Raw genomic sequence first — 17,766 nt, 5'->3', positions numbered from 1 at the left:
TCCACTGATTTAAGAGACGTTAAGTACCACATTTTGTCTTCAACACATTGAATGGGGGGGTATACGTAACAGGAGGTGGAGGCGGAGGGAGAGATACATTTGTGCTGTACAGCATCCAATTTCATGCCCGGGCGCTCTGTAGAATCAAGGTTTCACACGTGTAGGTGGTTTGAGAAACACGGCCTGTGCAAGGCTTCATGTAAGCACGCTTGTACATTGAAACACATTTTGTGATCTTTTCTCCATATATATATGAAATATTAAGATCTGAGGCATTTCATGTAAGTGCCTCACAAACCACTGACAAACTGAGAAACCTTTTTCCATGCAACTCATTCGGATTCTATGAAGACGGAGCCATAGGTCCAGTCTTTGTTAAGCTCACCAGCAGCTGGCTGTAGCTTCATAGTACAAATTTAAGAGTGGTGTCAAACTAACACTCGCAAGAAAGCAAATTGGTGTATATACCAAAATGATTAACTTTAGCTTAGTACCATCAGACAATTGGGCCTCAACAAGTATATTGAGGGGTAAAGAAAAATGTGAATCTGACCACCATCCTCCCCTCTGCAAAGAAACCAGGACACAATGGCACTCTGAGCAGTGTACTGCAGGTTAGAAATATAAAACCTCTCACAACAATCATAATTAAAGACGCGATCCCTTTTATGTGCTCGCAGGGTTTCAGATCTGCAGGACCTTCTTTTGGCCGCCATTTTGCACGCTCGAAATGCAAACCGTGGTCTGTCACCGATTGATTGGTTGTTAAGTGATGGATGGGTGTTTAATGTGGGGCGTCGGACACAGAATGTTAACGTATCTCAGCGTGGATCCCGTCGGCCAACAGATCAGTGCCTTGGCGTGTCGCTCGCTGAGTGTTAATGTCAGATCTGGTGTCCTTTATTACGAGCCGCGCTCACTCGAGGACGCGGCTTTCATCACCCGAGTGTCCCACGCAGCCGATGATGCCACAAACTCTCCTTTTCACCTGTTCTGCGGGGATCATTTGTAGTAGATTTTAGCGGCAGCAGGCACCACTTGTTGCTCTGGAGTTCACCTGCAGTAATTGGACGGGGCCAGTCGACGGGATGCTTTCTGCTTCATCAGCACGCGCCTCAGTTGCAGGAAGTCGTCCTCCAGCCGTAATTAAACGAGACACATTTCTGTTCTGATGCACCCCTGATGTTAATGTAGCCCTTAGTGTAACATCACATCGGGGGATGCATTCACATATGAAAAACCAGATGGTTGCATAAAAAGAAATGCATGCTATGCATCTTATACGCATGCGGCCAATTAACAAACTAATGTGTGAGGAAGCCATTTAAACAAATCAAAATTAAATAATAATTCAAACTGCTGCAGCTCACTTCTCTTTTCATGTCACTCTGGTCCCCCACGCCGACGACAAAGCCCCGTCGCCACGGGAAACCGGGACGTGGTGAGCGTGTTGTTTGAAAGCTGTGGAGGCGAGGCGCTTTAATAACATGAGTCAGCCTCCGTTTTCGTCCTGCACATCAGGAGGACTGACCCGCGTTTGTTCAGCAGAGGAGGAAGGCGGCTTCATGGCAGTTTGTCACACTGAGCGATTACAAGAGCTCCTTCCCTCAAGCATCAGTACAGCGCTGTTTTGCACTTTATTGCCATGGCGAACCAGCCAAGTATTTTCTGGAGATATACTACACGGATATATGTTTCAGGTGAAGATTGTTATTTGCAGTGAGACTGGGAGCGGAGGAAAACCAGCGGAGGGTGTTGCACTGAGCGGTCACCCCGTCTAACTGTATGTCATGTGGGAGTCAGCAGTGAACTGATGAGGAAAGTCTTCTGAGGGCTCATTAGAGAAACACAAAGTTCTTCTGGCTTTGCCACCAGATGATTTGTCCTCTGCACGCCCAGCTCGGGTTGTTTAATGAGCACGGCTGCATCAAGGCTATTTTTAATTCCACTGTAGTGATTTGCTGACTTCCCTGTTGACCCCCCGTCACCTGACTAAACGTGTTGCTCCAGGGGGTCCCTGCTACCCAGATTCCTCCTCTTTCAATCCCTCATTCATTCATTTTGACTGTACAGAGATGAATTGGGGAAATATTATAACAAGACGAATAATTCATTCAACAACCCTGTTTATTGCCGCCATGGGTTTGAGAGGATCTGCATGAAATATTAAACATGCTTCAGTGTGGATATTATTTTTCAGTATTTCTGCTTTTCAGAAAGTACTTTTTGTGGATCCATGAATAACAAGGCTGCATCATTGATTAATAATGACTCATGCAGTCTTAATAATGACAAACAGCGTCCCTCCCAGTTTTACTTCAACACTTCCATCGTCTTGTTTTTTGTTCGTACTATAACGATACATAACAGAAGATATCTGGGGCTGCTGAATGGCTGTTGATTATTTTCCCAGTCTGTAGACATGGTTTAATTGTTTGAGCGCTCATCATCGTATCCTTTTTTTATTGAGCTAGTTTAGGCGTATACACTGTAAAAATGTGCCACTTGTCTTTGTTTTATTTTATTGTACATTTTGGCTTTGGAGTGTAGGTCAGAATACGCAACCGTTTAATGACATTTCATAGACAAAACAATCAAGTTAACTTATAACTCGGTGACACATTTCTATGATCATCTTTCTGTTGCATTTTCTGTGCATCCGTCTGAGTGAGAGACACGTCGGTGCCCAACAGGAAGCCCCCTGCGTCCTCCCTGCCGTCTCAGCGTTAGTGGATGTGGCCCTCGTCACTTTCTCTGACCGTCTGTGCAGCGTGTGACATATCGGCTACAAAGCAGGACGCCATTTTAATCCCGTTGCTCTTCTGCCTTTCATCTCGTAGCGGTTTGATTTCACGATTCCCATCACAGTCCCTCTTGTCTTCCTACTTGTCTCTTTGCTCATCCTCCTCTCATCCTCTGCTCTTTTGCCTCCATCCATTGTGCTTCTCATCTTTATCTTCCCTCTCTCTCCTTCTGTCACGGCATGTCAGTTTCATTATGTCGAATCATCCCCATAATGTCAAAGTCTTATGTATCTGACTGTAACTCAGGAGGTGCTGCTGCTGTAAAGCTCAGATCAGGGGCCTGATGCCGCAGTGACCTAATCATTGAAACAGAAAGAAGATAATCAATAAGAATGAATATTCTTGGCCCATTTTGTAAATGTTTGGCCACGTTTGGCTGTTGACGGTACATACATTTAAACAACTCTTTTAGATTGTACGAGTCTCAGAGGGCTTGCACCATGCAGGCCACCCCCCCCCCCCCCCCCCCCCCTCTTGTAAATCAACCTGTATGGTAAACAGACAGAGTTAGAGACTAGCTGGCGAACACAGTGGAGCATTTGGTTGCTGAAGGGTCAGACATGTCCCTCCGGAGGGGGCGGAAACTGAAAACACGGAGCTAAAAGGAGATTTAATGTTGGATGTACATGCTTAAGGTGCCGCCATAAGCAAATCTCTAAATGTAAGGTCATATTGTTCTTTTTTTTTGCCGAATCATTACATGGTGATAGAGTGTCAGTGTATTGTAGGTTTTAAATAGAAGAATTACCATCATTGAACATGTTGCCATCTTTCAGCAGCTCGTTTTAAAGCGAGAGTAGAAACATGGTTCAATGAGTAAGAGTGGACATCGCAGCTCTCAGTAGATGGAGAAATGTAACAGAAAAACCTGCTTTAACATGAATACCATTTAAATGATTATTTCAGCCCTCTGATATCTTCTCTTTGTTTGGGATGGTTTAATCGCCATGCCATGACGGCCACAGATGTCATGCGACTCCGTTCATCCCTGCACCTGCAGAGTCCGTGTCCCACTTCCACGGCCCACTCTGCCCTCTACCGATGTCCTTTTCATTCACTACCCCCACTTTTTTCCTCTCTCGTGATGCTTTGTTTCCTCCTCCCACCTCATGCTGCTGCTGTCCCTTCGTTTTGTGTTTAATTCAGGTGAACCAATCGCCCGTGCACTGATTATCTGCTGACCCGCCGGCAGAGCCGCGTCTCCACTGGCAGCTTTTTAAATCTTCTTCCAGAGCTGAACAACAGCAGATTTCAGGAGAGGATGAGTGGAATGCTGAGAGAAGCTGCTCAGCAGTGAGTGTTGAAGGATGGAGCAGGAAAGATTGGATCCAAACGTGCCGCAAAATCCCTCCACGCATATTGTCCTTTATGAATTGAGAGATTGAGATTCCGGCTGCATGTGTGCAGAGGTCTGATTGTCAAACAGGCAGCGACAGCAGTGAGGAACTCTTCATGCTGTGGATGTTCAGCAGGGAGGCTTTTGCACCCAGCCAGAGAAATACAAACTGAATCATCAGAGGGGGGTATTTGATTTCTCCCCCTCACTGTAGGAAGTGGGGTTAAGCACGCTCCTCCTCCCATTGATTACAGCACTAAAAGGGGGAATAATTAGAAAATGATTTTCTGTGTGTGTAAATATTCATTCACTTGAAAGTGTGTTTTTTGCAGTTAACATCTCCCTCCTAGAGTCCTATCCGACCTGTATTTAATTTTATTTGGTCTCAACAAATGGAGTTTACCTTTACCCTAACCCATTTTTATGTTGGGTTCTGTTAAGTTCACGCTGTCTCACTGTGAAATGACAGAAGCTTTTCGGGTCTTTAATTATCTCTGCAGCCTTTTACCACAGAGGGAAGGGGTCAGCACATATATCCAGATTGTGACTTCAGAAAAAACTGGATTGACTCGTTTCTAGTCAGGTCACCATACCAACATTTTGACTTTGATACAATCCCTGCCATAAATATCATGATAACCAATACTTACGCTACAATACACAAATCAATAACAGTATTCGATAATGTTATATTTATTTATAATAGTAATAAAAAAAACATCCGCATTTTGCCCTTTCACTGCTCAAAGTAGGCCACATTGTATCGTTTGAACACGGCATCTTTTTACTATCGATACACCGCGCAACAGCAGTTTGCAGATACATTTGCGTTCCCTGGTTTTCCAGCAGATATGAGCACATGAACACACAATGAGGAGGAGGTGAGTAAACCACAAGAAAAAATCGTTATTTAACTGCGGTCAGTTAAAACAGTCCGCCTCCTAAACAATCCAAACTGGGAACCGAGGATTTTCCATTCTCTGAGGATTTGAATGAAGCACATTAAATGATAAATGATGTCGTGCCCTCGACTGCAAACTGAAAAAGCAAAGTTATTATCCCAGCTCATCACAGACTGCAAAAAAAGCTCATTTGTGATAAAAGTAAACTGAATGTTACCTGGTTAAATGATGCACCGCTGCGTCCGTGTCACCACTAGATGAAAGATGATGCTGCCAGTTTGCCCACAATCAAAATGTGCACACTTTACATTCAGTATGCAAGACTGCCTTACAGATTCATGAGGGGAAAGGCATTCGTCAGGGTTTCAGTCTCAAGCCAAAAAAAGGTCTCCTGATTGAATATCTAGAAAAATGATTAATATTATACATAGCTCTTGCAATACATTGCCCATATATACTTCTTTGAAAACCTGCTATATGTATCTTACAGTAATGCTACATACAATATACTTCATAATCATGAAAGTCTTTACACTGTGACCGCAGTCATCAGTAAATCATCTTCATGTACTTTTGGTTTGCAGAAAAAGGATTTTCCTCTCCATTCAGTCCCTCGGATAGCAACAGTGAAGTTTCTGTTACCTAGCAACCCTTCGTCCAGCACCTCTGTTTATTTGACACTGTAGAGCTGCAGAGCTCTGTGGACATCAGAAGTGTCACCAGTAGAGAGAAGTATCTACGCAGTCTATCTAATATCCAATCAAACCAATACAACACTGCTTCATGTGCAATAAAGAGCATTCCACTTATTGATTTAAAGCTGCTCCCTTTCGTTCAGATCATTTTACAGGACGATTCATTATGATTCATCATGAATATGGGGGCGGGCTGACTGACAGCAGGGAATTCCAAAACTGCTGCATGTTTTTGGTGTGTCGCCGCTCATAAAGACGGAGAGGCTTGTCCTCTCTAATGTAGCCTGTGATGCTCACAGCCCTCCATGCGCGTGAAAACAAAATGTCACCCTCCTTCCGGTAACGTCAATAACAGGTCGCAGATGTCCCTTCGGCCTCCTCGTCACCCCTCAATCTGTGTGCGAAGTCTCAGGAGGGGAAAATGACTCAATCAATCACTTTGACAATCCTGCTGCTAATCTCATTATTGGTAGTCCTGGAGCTCGTCTCACTCGGCTTCTCTTCATCCCTTAACAATCTTTTCATCTGTGTTCTCCAGACTCCTCCTGCCAGCCTCCCTCTTTTCTTTCTCTGTCCTTTTCCCTACATTGTTGTCATATTTTGTTGTCTTGAGCTCTCTTTGCAGCCATTTATCTTTTCCACTTTTCTCCTTTGTCTCTTTTCTTCCCAGATTTATCAACATTTTTTGCCACCTTCTGCATAATTTCTCCCCTCTGCATACCCTGCATCCTTGTGCACTTTATTAAACCTGCTCTGTGCATTTTCTTCATGTTCCACTTGAGAGTGATTACATGGAAAGGGTTATAATTAACATATGATTATCTCCCGTATATGCTTGTTATTGGAAACTTGATTTCCTCGTGGGTGTTTCTGCTTTTCTTCTCCATTATTTTATCTTCTTTTTTCTTTTCTTCCCAGGTGGTTCGGGATCAGATCTCCCACTGTACGGTGAAGCTGCGTCAGACCACGGGGCTGATGGAGTACTGTCTGGAGGTCATCAAGGAGAATGACCCCAGTGGTTTCCTGCAGGTACGATGCACCACAACTTCCTAATTCTTCTAGAAGCTACAGCTTGAGCTTTTCATCTCCCAATTTGCAGCGATAAAGCGGATCACAATGTTTCAAAGCTTCGATTTGAACATTTATAACCCATGAGCCCAAGATACACTCTGTTGACAGAAGACGTTTATACAGCCTTTTCTGGGCAATTTCAACTCGTTAAAATCAAAGTTACTTGACATCTTCACATTGAATAGTTTTTATGATTTCTGTGTTTACTTTGGTGGCGGAATCTGATAAAAGGATGAGCAAACACAGCATCACAGGTTGTTGATAGCATACATTGAATTACATTTAAATTATGTTATTTAATATTTATGGCAGAAATACAAGTTTCACAGATATTAAATAAAAGGCACTAATCGCTATTAGATGTTATTCTTAAATTGGATTACTTGCTTGGTTGCACACATCTTTACATTTTCATTCTCGTCTTTGCATCTCCAGCTGATGGCTGCATTTATTTCAGTTTTTGGGGGAAATCTGTGGTGTTTTCTGGTTCCCTGTGCAGTTTTTGTTATTGGCGAGTATCAGTCAGTTCCTTGTTGTCCTCAGATCTCCGACGCTTTGATCCGGAGGGTCCACGTGACGGAGGGCCAGTGGGGGAAGGGGACCCTCACCCCCCGGATGAACAGCGACTTTGACCTCACTCTGGACAGCGGACCCCTCCTGCAAACCATCCACCAGCTGGACTTTGTCCAGATGAAAGGTATAAGAGAGGAGATAACAGTATCTGAGGAATGTATATAGAGTCTCTGCTGAAGGAGATTCTCTGTGGCCATTGGTTGGTTTTACCACGACAATTGTTTAAATGTTAATGATGAAACCTGTGATATATAGAGTAGCTTTCTAAAATGTATTTCTGTACACTCTTTTTTTATACATGATAAATACCGAGCAGGCGTCGGTGCACAGCAGAGTCATATCATGTGTGTATGTATTGGTAAAAATGTACGGCTGTCCTTTCATATCTCACCAGGCTGTAATGGTGCCCGTGTTTCTCCCCTCCTCAGTCCCAGCTGCTCCCATGCTCCAGCTGGAGGAATGCTGCACCCAGAACAACAGCGCCACATTGTCATGGAAACAGCCGCCGCTCACCACCATCGCCGTGGAGGGATACATCCTGGAGCTGGACGATGGAAACAACGGGCCTTTCAGGGTAGGTTCCCCTGCGCAGGTGCTCTTCTGTCTCCTTCAGTGGGGATTTATATGTCAACTTTATTAAAAGACCAACTTGTTAGAAGTGAAAGTTCAACAGGGGGGCCTTTGTTGGATTTCCATTTAGAATACAAGACACAAAGTGAAAAACCGCACCAGTTAGAGTGATAATTCACCTTTACGCAGCAGCGCCCACGTCTTTCTCAACAAAGGCGCCTTCATTGGCGCCGGGGAGGACACCAACTCAGCCCGGGGAATGTGAAAGAACTGCTTTGTTGCCAAAATCCCTCGATTGCTCTCTCGTAAGGCACGGCTCTGAGTGGTATGAGAGCAAGTCATGTGACACACTGTAGTGAGGCATCGAGTGACACAACGCCAGGAGAAAGGGTCTGTAATGCAGGGATGATCCCACAGGAAGTGTGATCTGGGACCAAAGCCGTATTTATACCCCCTCAGGGCATGTAATCCATCCGAGACCCCCGTTCTCTCTGCATCGAGGCCGCTGCTTTGCTGTAACAGCAACTTAAACCCCCTGAACACCACCTTCAATACAATGCCAGAGGATATTTGCATCAGACCTCGACAGACATGCAGTCCAGCTGCCCTCACAACAATCAATATGGAAGATCCTACCACGTTCTTAAAGTGAGGTTAAACTCCCTGCCTAGTTTAGGTAATCTCAGAAGAACAGCTTGGGTTTTAAAGGGCTAATGAAAAACAAGAAAAATCCGCTATATTTCAATCTCAGCCTTCTGGTTGCCATCTTCTCAAAAGCTCATTAACATCACCATCAGTTCCTTGTAAACTGTTGGTGACACATTGTTAAAGTGGTCGACATCATTTGAATGCTTGATGTGCACACACACAAGAACACACGGACAGAAGTATTAACCAGATCCTTTCACTAAAAGACACCAAAACCTTTTATATAATAATCCAAGTATTGGACCTTTTGCTTTATGGCGTAAACTGTTCCAATTGGATATTGCACTTTTAGACTTTATAGAAACTGTAAAAAAAATGTCTACTTTAGTACTACTACTATGTCTACTGTATGACAAGGCTAGGCTTCTAAACTCAGAGCATCAGCTGAATGCGCTCCTGTTGGAGGGCGGGGTCCAGCAGCTGTTCCTACAGCCAGCCGGGGTTTGAATTTAGAAAAAGCAGCCACTGACCTTCAGTCTCTCGTCTCTAAAGCATGCTGCCAGTTTGAGAGCCTTCGTCCAGCCCCGTCTCAATCACAACTGTTGTATGATGATCGTTTACATCCAAACCGCCACCTGCCTGCCTGCTGGCTGTGAGCATTCAATTCCAGTTTATCAGAATGGAAAGAAGTATCAGTGTTACCGAGTGGTTGACGTATCTGACTTAAGATCCAATGCACATGGTCCTCGTGGGTTCAATCCCAACTCCTGGTACAAAATGGATGTTTCAATCTAAACATGTTAATGTTTTAACATCAATATGCTACTTATATAATGACGAGTTTCTACACAGAGATGTAAGTGGCTCAAAAGATTGTGCCGTTCTCCACCCACTGAGAGATTGCGTGTTGGATTATCGGATTATCCTGTCTGCCTGTCTACAGCAGGATACTCCATCCTTAATTGCTCCTTGAGCCCACTATTGTGTGAAAGAGCATTGTGTTTGCATACAGTACGCAGAGCTTGTTCGGAACCTACTTACTTTGTTTTCTTCCCCCAGCATGTGCATCTCTTTGACTTTAACTCAAATCATCTCAGGTCATACCTTCATCCCCAGCTGCATTTGGCCAAACAGCCATTGGCTTTCTAAATTGCGAGGGAAGTTTTTTTATTTCTCCTGTGAGTCATTGAGGCTCGCCAACGCAGCGCCACACTGAGCTTGGCGAGTTGTACGTCCCCGTGTCTATTTATACCTGAGTGTGGGCTGCCTCGCCCACGCTCAGTTGTACAAACCTGCGCTCTGGCTCGTACCCGCCGCCTGGGATCCAAACGGGAGGCTCCTTCCAAAGGCAGAGCTGTGCGGGGTGAAGAAGAAGCAGAACCCTCAGTGTCATACTTCCGAGCTTAACAGGAAGCATTGTGTGTCTTTACAGGAAGTGTACGTGGGGACGGAGACCATATGCACAGTGGATGGGCTCCACTTCAACAGCACGTACAAGTCCAGAGTGAAGGCCTTCAATGGCAGCGGAGTGGGCCAGTACAGCAAGACACTGATCATGCAGACCTCGGAGAGTACGTCAAGCATCATCTCCTCCTTTTGCTGCTAATTACTGTTTGCCAATGAGGAAGAAAGCATCCATTTATTCATCGGATCTTCAGTATTCAGTATTGGGAATAAAATTGTCAGCTTCCACAAATTTGGAATCCAGAAAGAGATACTCAAGCCTGATAGATGATAAGTGCTTCGTCACTGGCAGTACTGCTATAAACGAAGCAGTATTTATCCACGTATTTATTAGTACGACATATGTGCCAAAAGCATAGCTCGTCCTCCAGAGAGGACATTGCACTTACTATAAATCTCAGTCACAATTCTTTGAAATTACAAATCCAAGGAAAGTTTGTGGTTTATGTAAGACATTATTCAACAGGTTTATTTATTATAATCAATTTGGAAAAGTTACATATTTTGCTATTTCACATTTTAAACTATGCATTTGAGCTTTTAATTGTGTGTTTCCAAAGGATTTCAACAACCTGACATCAAACCTCCTCGCCCTCTTTTATCTCTGATGTAACACAAAAATAATAACTGTAAAAGCCTCCAAACAAGGTTTTACCTCAAAAGCAGCACCAGGATGTGAATTCTGTTTGAAGGTGCGTTTTCAAACCAGGTACAGGATCCCACAGCAGCTGCTTGGTGTATAATCCACTTGTGTGCTTGCTTTCCCATTAGTTAAATGCTGCTCTGCTTGTCTTCTGTAAGTGGACGTGAAAGGCGCAGACAGAGCACTCAGCGGCTTTCAGCTGAGATCTAACCACTCAGTGTTTTTGCAGAGATGTGACATCCTTCACCAGGACTGGACCATGCTTTGAGCGAAGGAAGTTCCTCCGTCGTGCTTGTTATCTTCTACCCTGATCTGTTTCTAGGAGCTCCTTGCTTTGGACTCTAGGGTCTCTTCTGTGGTGTTTTGGCCGCTGAGTTGAAGCAGCTTCTCCAATGAAACTTGCTTTTTACCCTCTGCTCCATCCCCCCGACCCGCTCTGCACTCTGCATCACTGATTCGCTGCATTCTCCTCTTTTCTTACCCCCCCCCCTTCCTCTTCACATTTCAGCTGGACTCCCTCCATGTGATATTCAGTCTATAGGCACAGGTATGGGTGACTGTTTCCACTCTGATCCCCTCGCTGCCATTGCCTGTGTCATCAGTTCAGTCCTTCACTGTCGAGCCAGCAGGTGGGCAGTTTGCTGCTCTGTGGGCTGCACTTATTAAACGGTCAATACAGGCTTCTAATAAATGTCTTTTCTTTTATTTCCATTGGGAAATAAAGCTATGTAATGATGTAATGAAAACTTACTGCACATGGTGATCCAAACAAGTCGTGTGCAGCCCATATAGAAAGAGCACAAACCTCTCATCTGTTTGGCTTCCATATTTCTCTGTATACAGTATAGAGCTTTAAAATAAACTGAGTCAAACAGTTCGCAAAGTAATGAGACTTTGATCTACCGGCTTGTAGTGTGATGTGTTGCTCACAGGAAGCCAAAGGGTCAGCTCCACAAAATTATATAACGTTTAATTAATGAAATTGATTTTGCTTGTGGTCTATAAATTAAAGCAGTATCAAATGCTCCTTTGTTGTTGTTGTTGTTGTTGTTGTTTGCTACTTTGGGATAGCACAACATTAAGATATTATCATGCTATTAAATTTATGTGTTGCACTTTGAGTTTTGTATTTTGGCTGAGCTGATCCTCTTCACAACTGACTCATTATCTAGGTGTCATAAACCCACTTGTGTGGTGCTCCAAGCCGGTGAAAACAGATCATTCATCACTAATCATTTGCAGACTGTCTGACACAGATTTGATTTTATAACACAAATTATTAAGATTTTAGTGTTTAAGTTACAGATTAAGTTGTAGTGTATGATACTAATAATGATTAATCTTAATAGTAATAGTAATCTTTTCCCCCTGCTCCAGTTCTTAGTCTTAGTTCCAACTCATCCAACCTCCAGCCTGTAGATCCATGTCACCTTTTGTAAAGTCATGATCATCAGGTGTTGCAGTCAGTGACGTCACTGATGCTCAACAACAGTGTGAGTAACCCTTCCCATGTGTTTGTGTGTGTGAACAGTCGCTTGGTTCACCTTTGACCCGGCATCCGCTCACCAGGACATCATCCTCTCCAACGACAATCTGACCGTGTCCTGCAACAGCTACGACGACAGAGTGGTTATGGGTAACTCGGCTTTCTCCCGCGGCGTCCATTACTGGGAAATGACCATCGATCGCTATGACAACCACCCGGACCCGGCCTTCGGAATCGCTAGGGGCGACGTGCTGAAGGACGTGATGCTGGGGAAGGACGACAAGGCCTGGGCCATGTACGTGGACAACAACCGCTCCTGGTTCATGCACAACAACTCGCACACCAACAGGTAAATAGTCATCAGGGATGTGTGTCCTTGTCCTGCACCAATACAGCGTTTAGAGGCGTCTTTGGAGAGGCATGCGAAACGCCACAGAGGTGGAGAAATGACGTACCAGTTTAAGAATACTCCATCACCAATGAAGGTTCTGCATTCAACTAGACACATGAAAATATCTGTGTTTGTGGTCCACCAATAAAGACCGTTGGAGGCAGATGAAAGCTCCAGAAACTGCTACTGAGCTTAAACTTCCAAATCATTAATTCAATCATCACAAATCAAGTTTTTTGCTACAATAATTTATTTTGCGCCTCCCCTGATCTAGAGTATGATAGTTGTGTCCAGTCACGTCCAACATCGCGATCGGGTCCCTCTAACGGGTCACTTCATGACTGAGTGGTATTAACAGCATTACTGGGGAAGAAGACAAACAGCGTTCCACTCCACACTTTCTTTCTTTTTTCAGATCCATTGCTTTTATGCAAAAAACAGACCATTTTGTACTCTAAAAGGTATTTAAATGAAATCATATGAGAGGTTTAGAGGGTCATTGTCTCTTTGGTGTAACTGCAATTTGCGTAAATGTATTTTCAGCACCACGAACACAGTACAATTTGAGGATGGCAGGATAAATATTTGCAGGATATTACTAAACACCAGTCTTTTCCCCGTGTGCAGGACGGATGGCGGCATCGGTAAAGGAGCTACAATCGGAATTCTGCTGGATTTCACACGCGGGATCCTCATCTTCCTTATCAACGATGAGCAGCAGGGTCCAGTGGCTTTTGAAGCCTTGGAGGGCGTCTATTACCCCGCTATCAGCCTCAACCGAAATGTCCAGGTACAGATTGATATTCTGTTTATATGAACTGTGGCTACACCTTAAATTTCCACTGCCTACATATCAGGATAGTAAGATTGAGAAATGAATTCCATAACATACTCATTTCTACTCTTCTTGTCCCTAAAGTAAAGGAATAGTTTACTTATAAAGACTGATTCCACTCTCATGTCTATGTTTTTTAGCTTAGCTTAGCATTGATAGATGGACAGACGGGACTTAAGAAAGTATCTCTATAGGACCCGTTTGCTGGCAACAAGGGGAGACTGCAGAGAGTTGCATTAGAGAATCCTGCACAGAATGGCAAAATATCTTCTTTTTTTTAAACTTGGTTTTTGTAGGAAGTCTTTGCTCCAGGGGTGCAGTTCCTTAGATGTCCCTGGCTCTCACTCCTACAGCTGTGCTGCAGGCCAAAACAGAGTTTTTTTTACTTGTAGAGCAATAAACTATCAAATTACTACCGTTATTATGCATAAGAAATGTTCCCCAAGTAATACAAATATGGGCTCGGAAGATTGAACTGTGAACGAGGACGGCTTCCAAGAGTCAAGAACATTTAGTATCTTTGCATTTCTTATTGCTCTCAGCTAGTCAAAACACTTCACTCGTTGAGAGAATAGTTCAACAGCTCCACCTGTGGACAGAAAAATACATTCAACCTCTTTACCATGATTTGCATGTCCACGTGTTTTTCTTCAGATCACACTGCACACTGGTCTACCCATCCCTGATTTCTACACTGCTGGGGAGGCAGATCCCACTGGCTCTGTGTGCTAGAGGCTGAGGAAACCCTCCCCAGGATTACCCAGGGTTCCTGCTGCCTGTCAATAACTATGATCCAACCATCACACTCCTCTCCCCAACTCCCCTCTTGTCCCCCTGACCGTCCGACCCCATCACTCTGTAAGACGCCCCCTCCAGTGCTGAGCCATGCCTTTAAGATGCCTAAACCTTGGACACTTGGACCACTTGCACAACAAAATGAGCCCTGCTTTAGGATCTGTAACTTGCATTTCAATGTTTTACAGATAATTCAAAGGGTTGAAATCCTCCTCATAGTACTGGATGTATGTCCAGAGTTAATATCTACTTAAACCTATAGTTTGAAGTTTCAGAAATGACACAAATGAGAGTTGGATGAGAATATTGACAACGCTGGGTGAGCAAAATGTGAAGCAACCGTCAGTCAGTTAGCTTAGCATGAAGACGGGGGACAGGGGGAAGCAGTGAGTTCAAAGTTCAAGGCTGTGTAGAAACTATATGTTGTGGCTTTAAGGGAACAAACAACCGTCACGTAACAGCCAATAAAACCATAAGGCCCTATTTTTACATTTAGATTTTTAACAAACTAAATATAATGTGTTCATTTGTAAGCTTTAGAAATGCTGGTAGATGGCTTTTATTAAGCCAGGCTAGCTGTTCCTGTCGGTTTCTAGTCATTTAGCAGAGCTAAGCTGCCTGTGAGCTGTAGCTCCATGTTTAACATACAGCAAGAAAGAAAAAAGCACATTTCTCTTGTGAATGAGTTGAGCTGGACAAAGAAGCCCCCATCACACGATCAACATGCATCTTATTCTTCTTTTTATTTCATCACAATTTCCTGTATGTTTCTTATGCTGCCGTCAACCGTGAACATTTAAAACAGCAGAGAGACCGTGAGACGTCGTCCTGCCCGCGTCCGTGCGATTGTGAGAGAGGCGGATGGGTGGAGATGATGGGTGGAGATGATGGGTCAAGGCTGCTCACTGTCGCGTCCTCATCCGTGTACGTGAGTCGCTTCTCTTATTGGCTGAGCTCGTGTGATCCTTCAGCATCATCTGTGGAAAAAAAAGAAACACGCAGCCTTTCTCTAAAGACTGGATCACAAAAGGGGCGATTCTGTGCGTTAAAGTGTGTTGTAAATGGTTTGAGGATGATGACTGTGAAGCTCTTTGAATGAGGTGCTAGAGCAGCTTCGCTTCATTCTAGCTTTTTTACTGTGGGTGACTGAATCCTTGTAGTTTTGTAAGTTATTTAAATGATCTATTGCAAAGAGGTGTATAGCTAAGTAAGTTATTGGCGTTTAGACTTTTTCCAATGAGAAGTCATCCTTGTTCTTTTATTTGATGTATAGTTATTACAGAAGGAAATACTTTTTTTTGTTTGCTTTAACAATGTAGTTTGAGTTTGTTCTGAGACCAGTTTTTGTCCCACTAAAGCAACAGGAAGGGGATGATGTACTGGGATGATGTACTGGGACGATACAATTGAGCGACAGCCTCCTCAACAGGCAACAACTTAGCAATGCAGGCAGCTCTGTGACGCTGTCCTTTGGCACAGCCGTGCTTTGAGCAAAGTGCTCACATAATGATGCTTTACAATCAGAATGTTTACTTGTTTTCCTCATTTTAGTTGAGCATGTTAATATGCTAACATTTGCCAATTTGCATTGCACACATAAAACAGCCTGGTCTGTTGGGATTGTCTTGAGTTTTGCAAGTATTTAAGTGTTTAAATGAAATGAAATGTATCCCCAGAGTTCTTACAATGCAACCTGTGAGGGACATGAGTGAGTAAACCCAATGGCAGGGCCGTCCAACCTACAGATAGGAGACATTTCACTCAAAACCACAATGTGACCATCACATTGGCACAAGAGTAACAGTCGGGGGATCACCAACGCCATTATGATTCATCCTCTGTGGAGCACGATTGTCAGTACATCTTTTGACACCATAGTAAAGGCCTGTAGGATTCATCTTCTAGGAGCAATGATAGTCACCACAAAGCATCCCGTCATTTCATTAAGTGAAACCAAAAATGCTTGAGTCTTGGTGACGCTGGAGAAGAAATTAGAAAATCCATCCTCTGGGGAACCATGAATGTCGTTTTTGAGATATTTATGACTGGATCAAAGTGGTGGACCGACCCATCAACATGGAAAGAGTAACTGAAGTCAAAATGTTGAGAGGTTTCTTTGAGGGAACTGTCGCCCTCCAAGAAGCCCTGAAACTTTTCCCAGTGCATCGTCTCCCTGGGAAGAACCGTACGAGCACATAAGGGGCTGTTCTGTGTGAGCTTCATGGATGTGCCTTTTCCCCTCTTTGGTCCCAACAAGAGTCATGAAACTTTGCTACAAACTAGATCCATCGCTTGAGCAGAGGCGACTGTAACATCTGTGAGGCCTGACTTCACTTGCTGCTACGTGTTTTTTCTAACGGCGAAAGGGAAAACTCAACAATAAACACGTTTATAATGGATATAATTACCACAGTAACAGGAGGATTAGTCAGGTGTCTTTCTTAACTTTGTGAATCCTCTGTGATTTTATTTCCTCTGCATTAATAGTGATTGTAAATAATCCATTATTGATGTATGGCTGCACACAGTAAACTATATATTTTTCAGTATGATATGGGCATGTGTTCTGACAGTAAGAAACCAAACTACTTCAGCCTTCAACCAAGTTACCCGGCCTTTGCTGAAGGCTGAATTCAAGCTTTGGTTTATGCAATATTTAATTGGTGGTTTTTGAAGGCAGGCCTTTTGTTCCGGTCCTCATTATAATAACAAACTACAAAAGCAGCCCAGTGAGCAGAAGCTCAATGAACTGCAGCCATTATCACAGCATTACACAACCTCAGATTCCAGGTCAAATAAACAAAATGGGTTTTATTCATCCAAACAATATCCAGTAGGAGATGACACACACGTCTGTTACTTTTCAACAAACAAATATATTCTCGCTGAACATTTTTTTGGTTGAATAAGTAGTTTTATCCTTTGACATGTAATTGTATGTTTGATGGGGATGATTTTACAAAGTATGTGATTGTAACATTTATTATTTCTAAACCAGCCAAATACACTTTATAGATATTAAACTTGGATAATTTAAAGTCCATCATACGGCCTCAGACTTTTATGAATTAATTAAGTACACACAGTCGCTGGGCGACACTGGGTGTTATATATCCAAATGTACATAAATAAATGTGTGCGTGTGCGTGTGTGTGTGTGTTACCTGCATTTTACATTTTACCTCCAAATTCTTTTTGACCTGTTTGATCTTTGAGGTGAAACGTCATCTTCTGCTGTTATTATTTACAATGATGGTGAAATATGTCTCTGAAGAAAATTATGAACATGAAATGAACATTGTTATAACTTTGATTTTAACACAGTAGGATTATTATGGTTGTCAGGATTATACGTCCATCATTACCACATTACTGCTATTATTATGAAGAAATGAAGTGTAAAATGAGCCTCTGTGTTTTTTTGTATGTGTGAATATTCAATAAATAGGTGTCAACAAGGTCCCCTTTTGTCTCTGTCTGTATTTTACTGTTTGTGAATCAAAGTAGATGTAACGAGGCGATCAATCGAAACCCCTTTTACCTACAGGTACACT

At 43.2% G+C, this 17,766-nt stretch overlaps 1 protein-coding gene across 8 annotated transcripts in view; it reads left to right on the top strand.

Moving 5' to 3' along the window:
- trim9 (tripartite motif containing 9) overlaps positions 1 to 17,674 on the top strand; it is a 34,745-nt gene extending 17,071 nt beyond the window's left edge. For 2 of the 8 annotated variants that reach the window (XM_037486350.2, XM_037486352.2), the window contains exons 4-11: positions 6,656 to 6,766; positions 7,352 to 7,505; positions 7,810 to 7,955; positions 10,032 to 10,170; positions 11,215 to 11,253; positions 12,238 to 12,541; positions 13,193 to 13,373; positions 14,073 to 17,674. In XM_037486350.2, coding sequence (XP_037342247.1) covers positions 6,656 to 6,766; positions 7,352 to 7,505; positions 7,810 to 7,955; positions 10,032 to 10,170; positions 11,215 to 11,253; positions 12,238 to 12,541; positions 13,193 to 13,373; positions 14,073 to 14,150 — 1,152 coding nt within the window. In that variant the 3' untranslated portion in view covers positions 14,151 to 17,674. The remainder of the gene's footprint in view (positions 1 to 6,655; positions 6,767 to 7,351; positions 7,506 to 7,809; positions 7,956 to 10,031; positions 10,171 to 11,214; positions 11,254 to 12,237; positions 12,542 to 13,192; positions 13,374 to 14,072) is intronic. The other 6 variants (XM_037486351.2, XM_037486353.2, XM_037486354.2 and 3 more) reach the window with 3 other exon arrangements.
- The last annotated feature ends 92 nt before the right edge of the window (positions 17,675 to 17,766 follow it).

Source organism: Pungitius pungitius, chromosome 14, assembly GCF_949316345.1.
Source record: "Pungitius pungitius chromosome 14, fPunPun2.1, whole genome shotgun sequence".
NCBI lineage: Eukaryota > Metazoa > Chordata > Actinopteri > Perciformes > Gasterosteidae > Pungitius > Pungitius pungitius.
The sequence above is the reverse complement of the archived record's forward strand: the minus strand, read 5'-3'. Positions and strand labels throughout refer to the sequence as shown.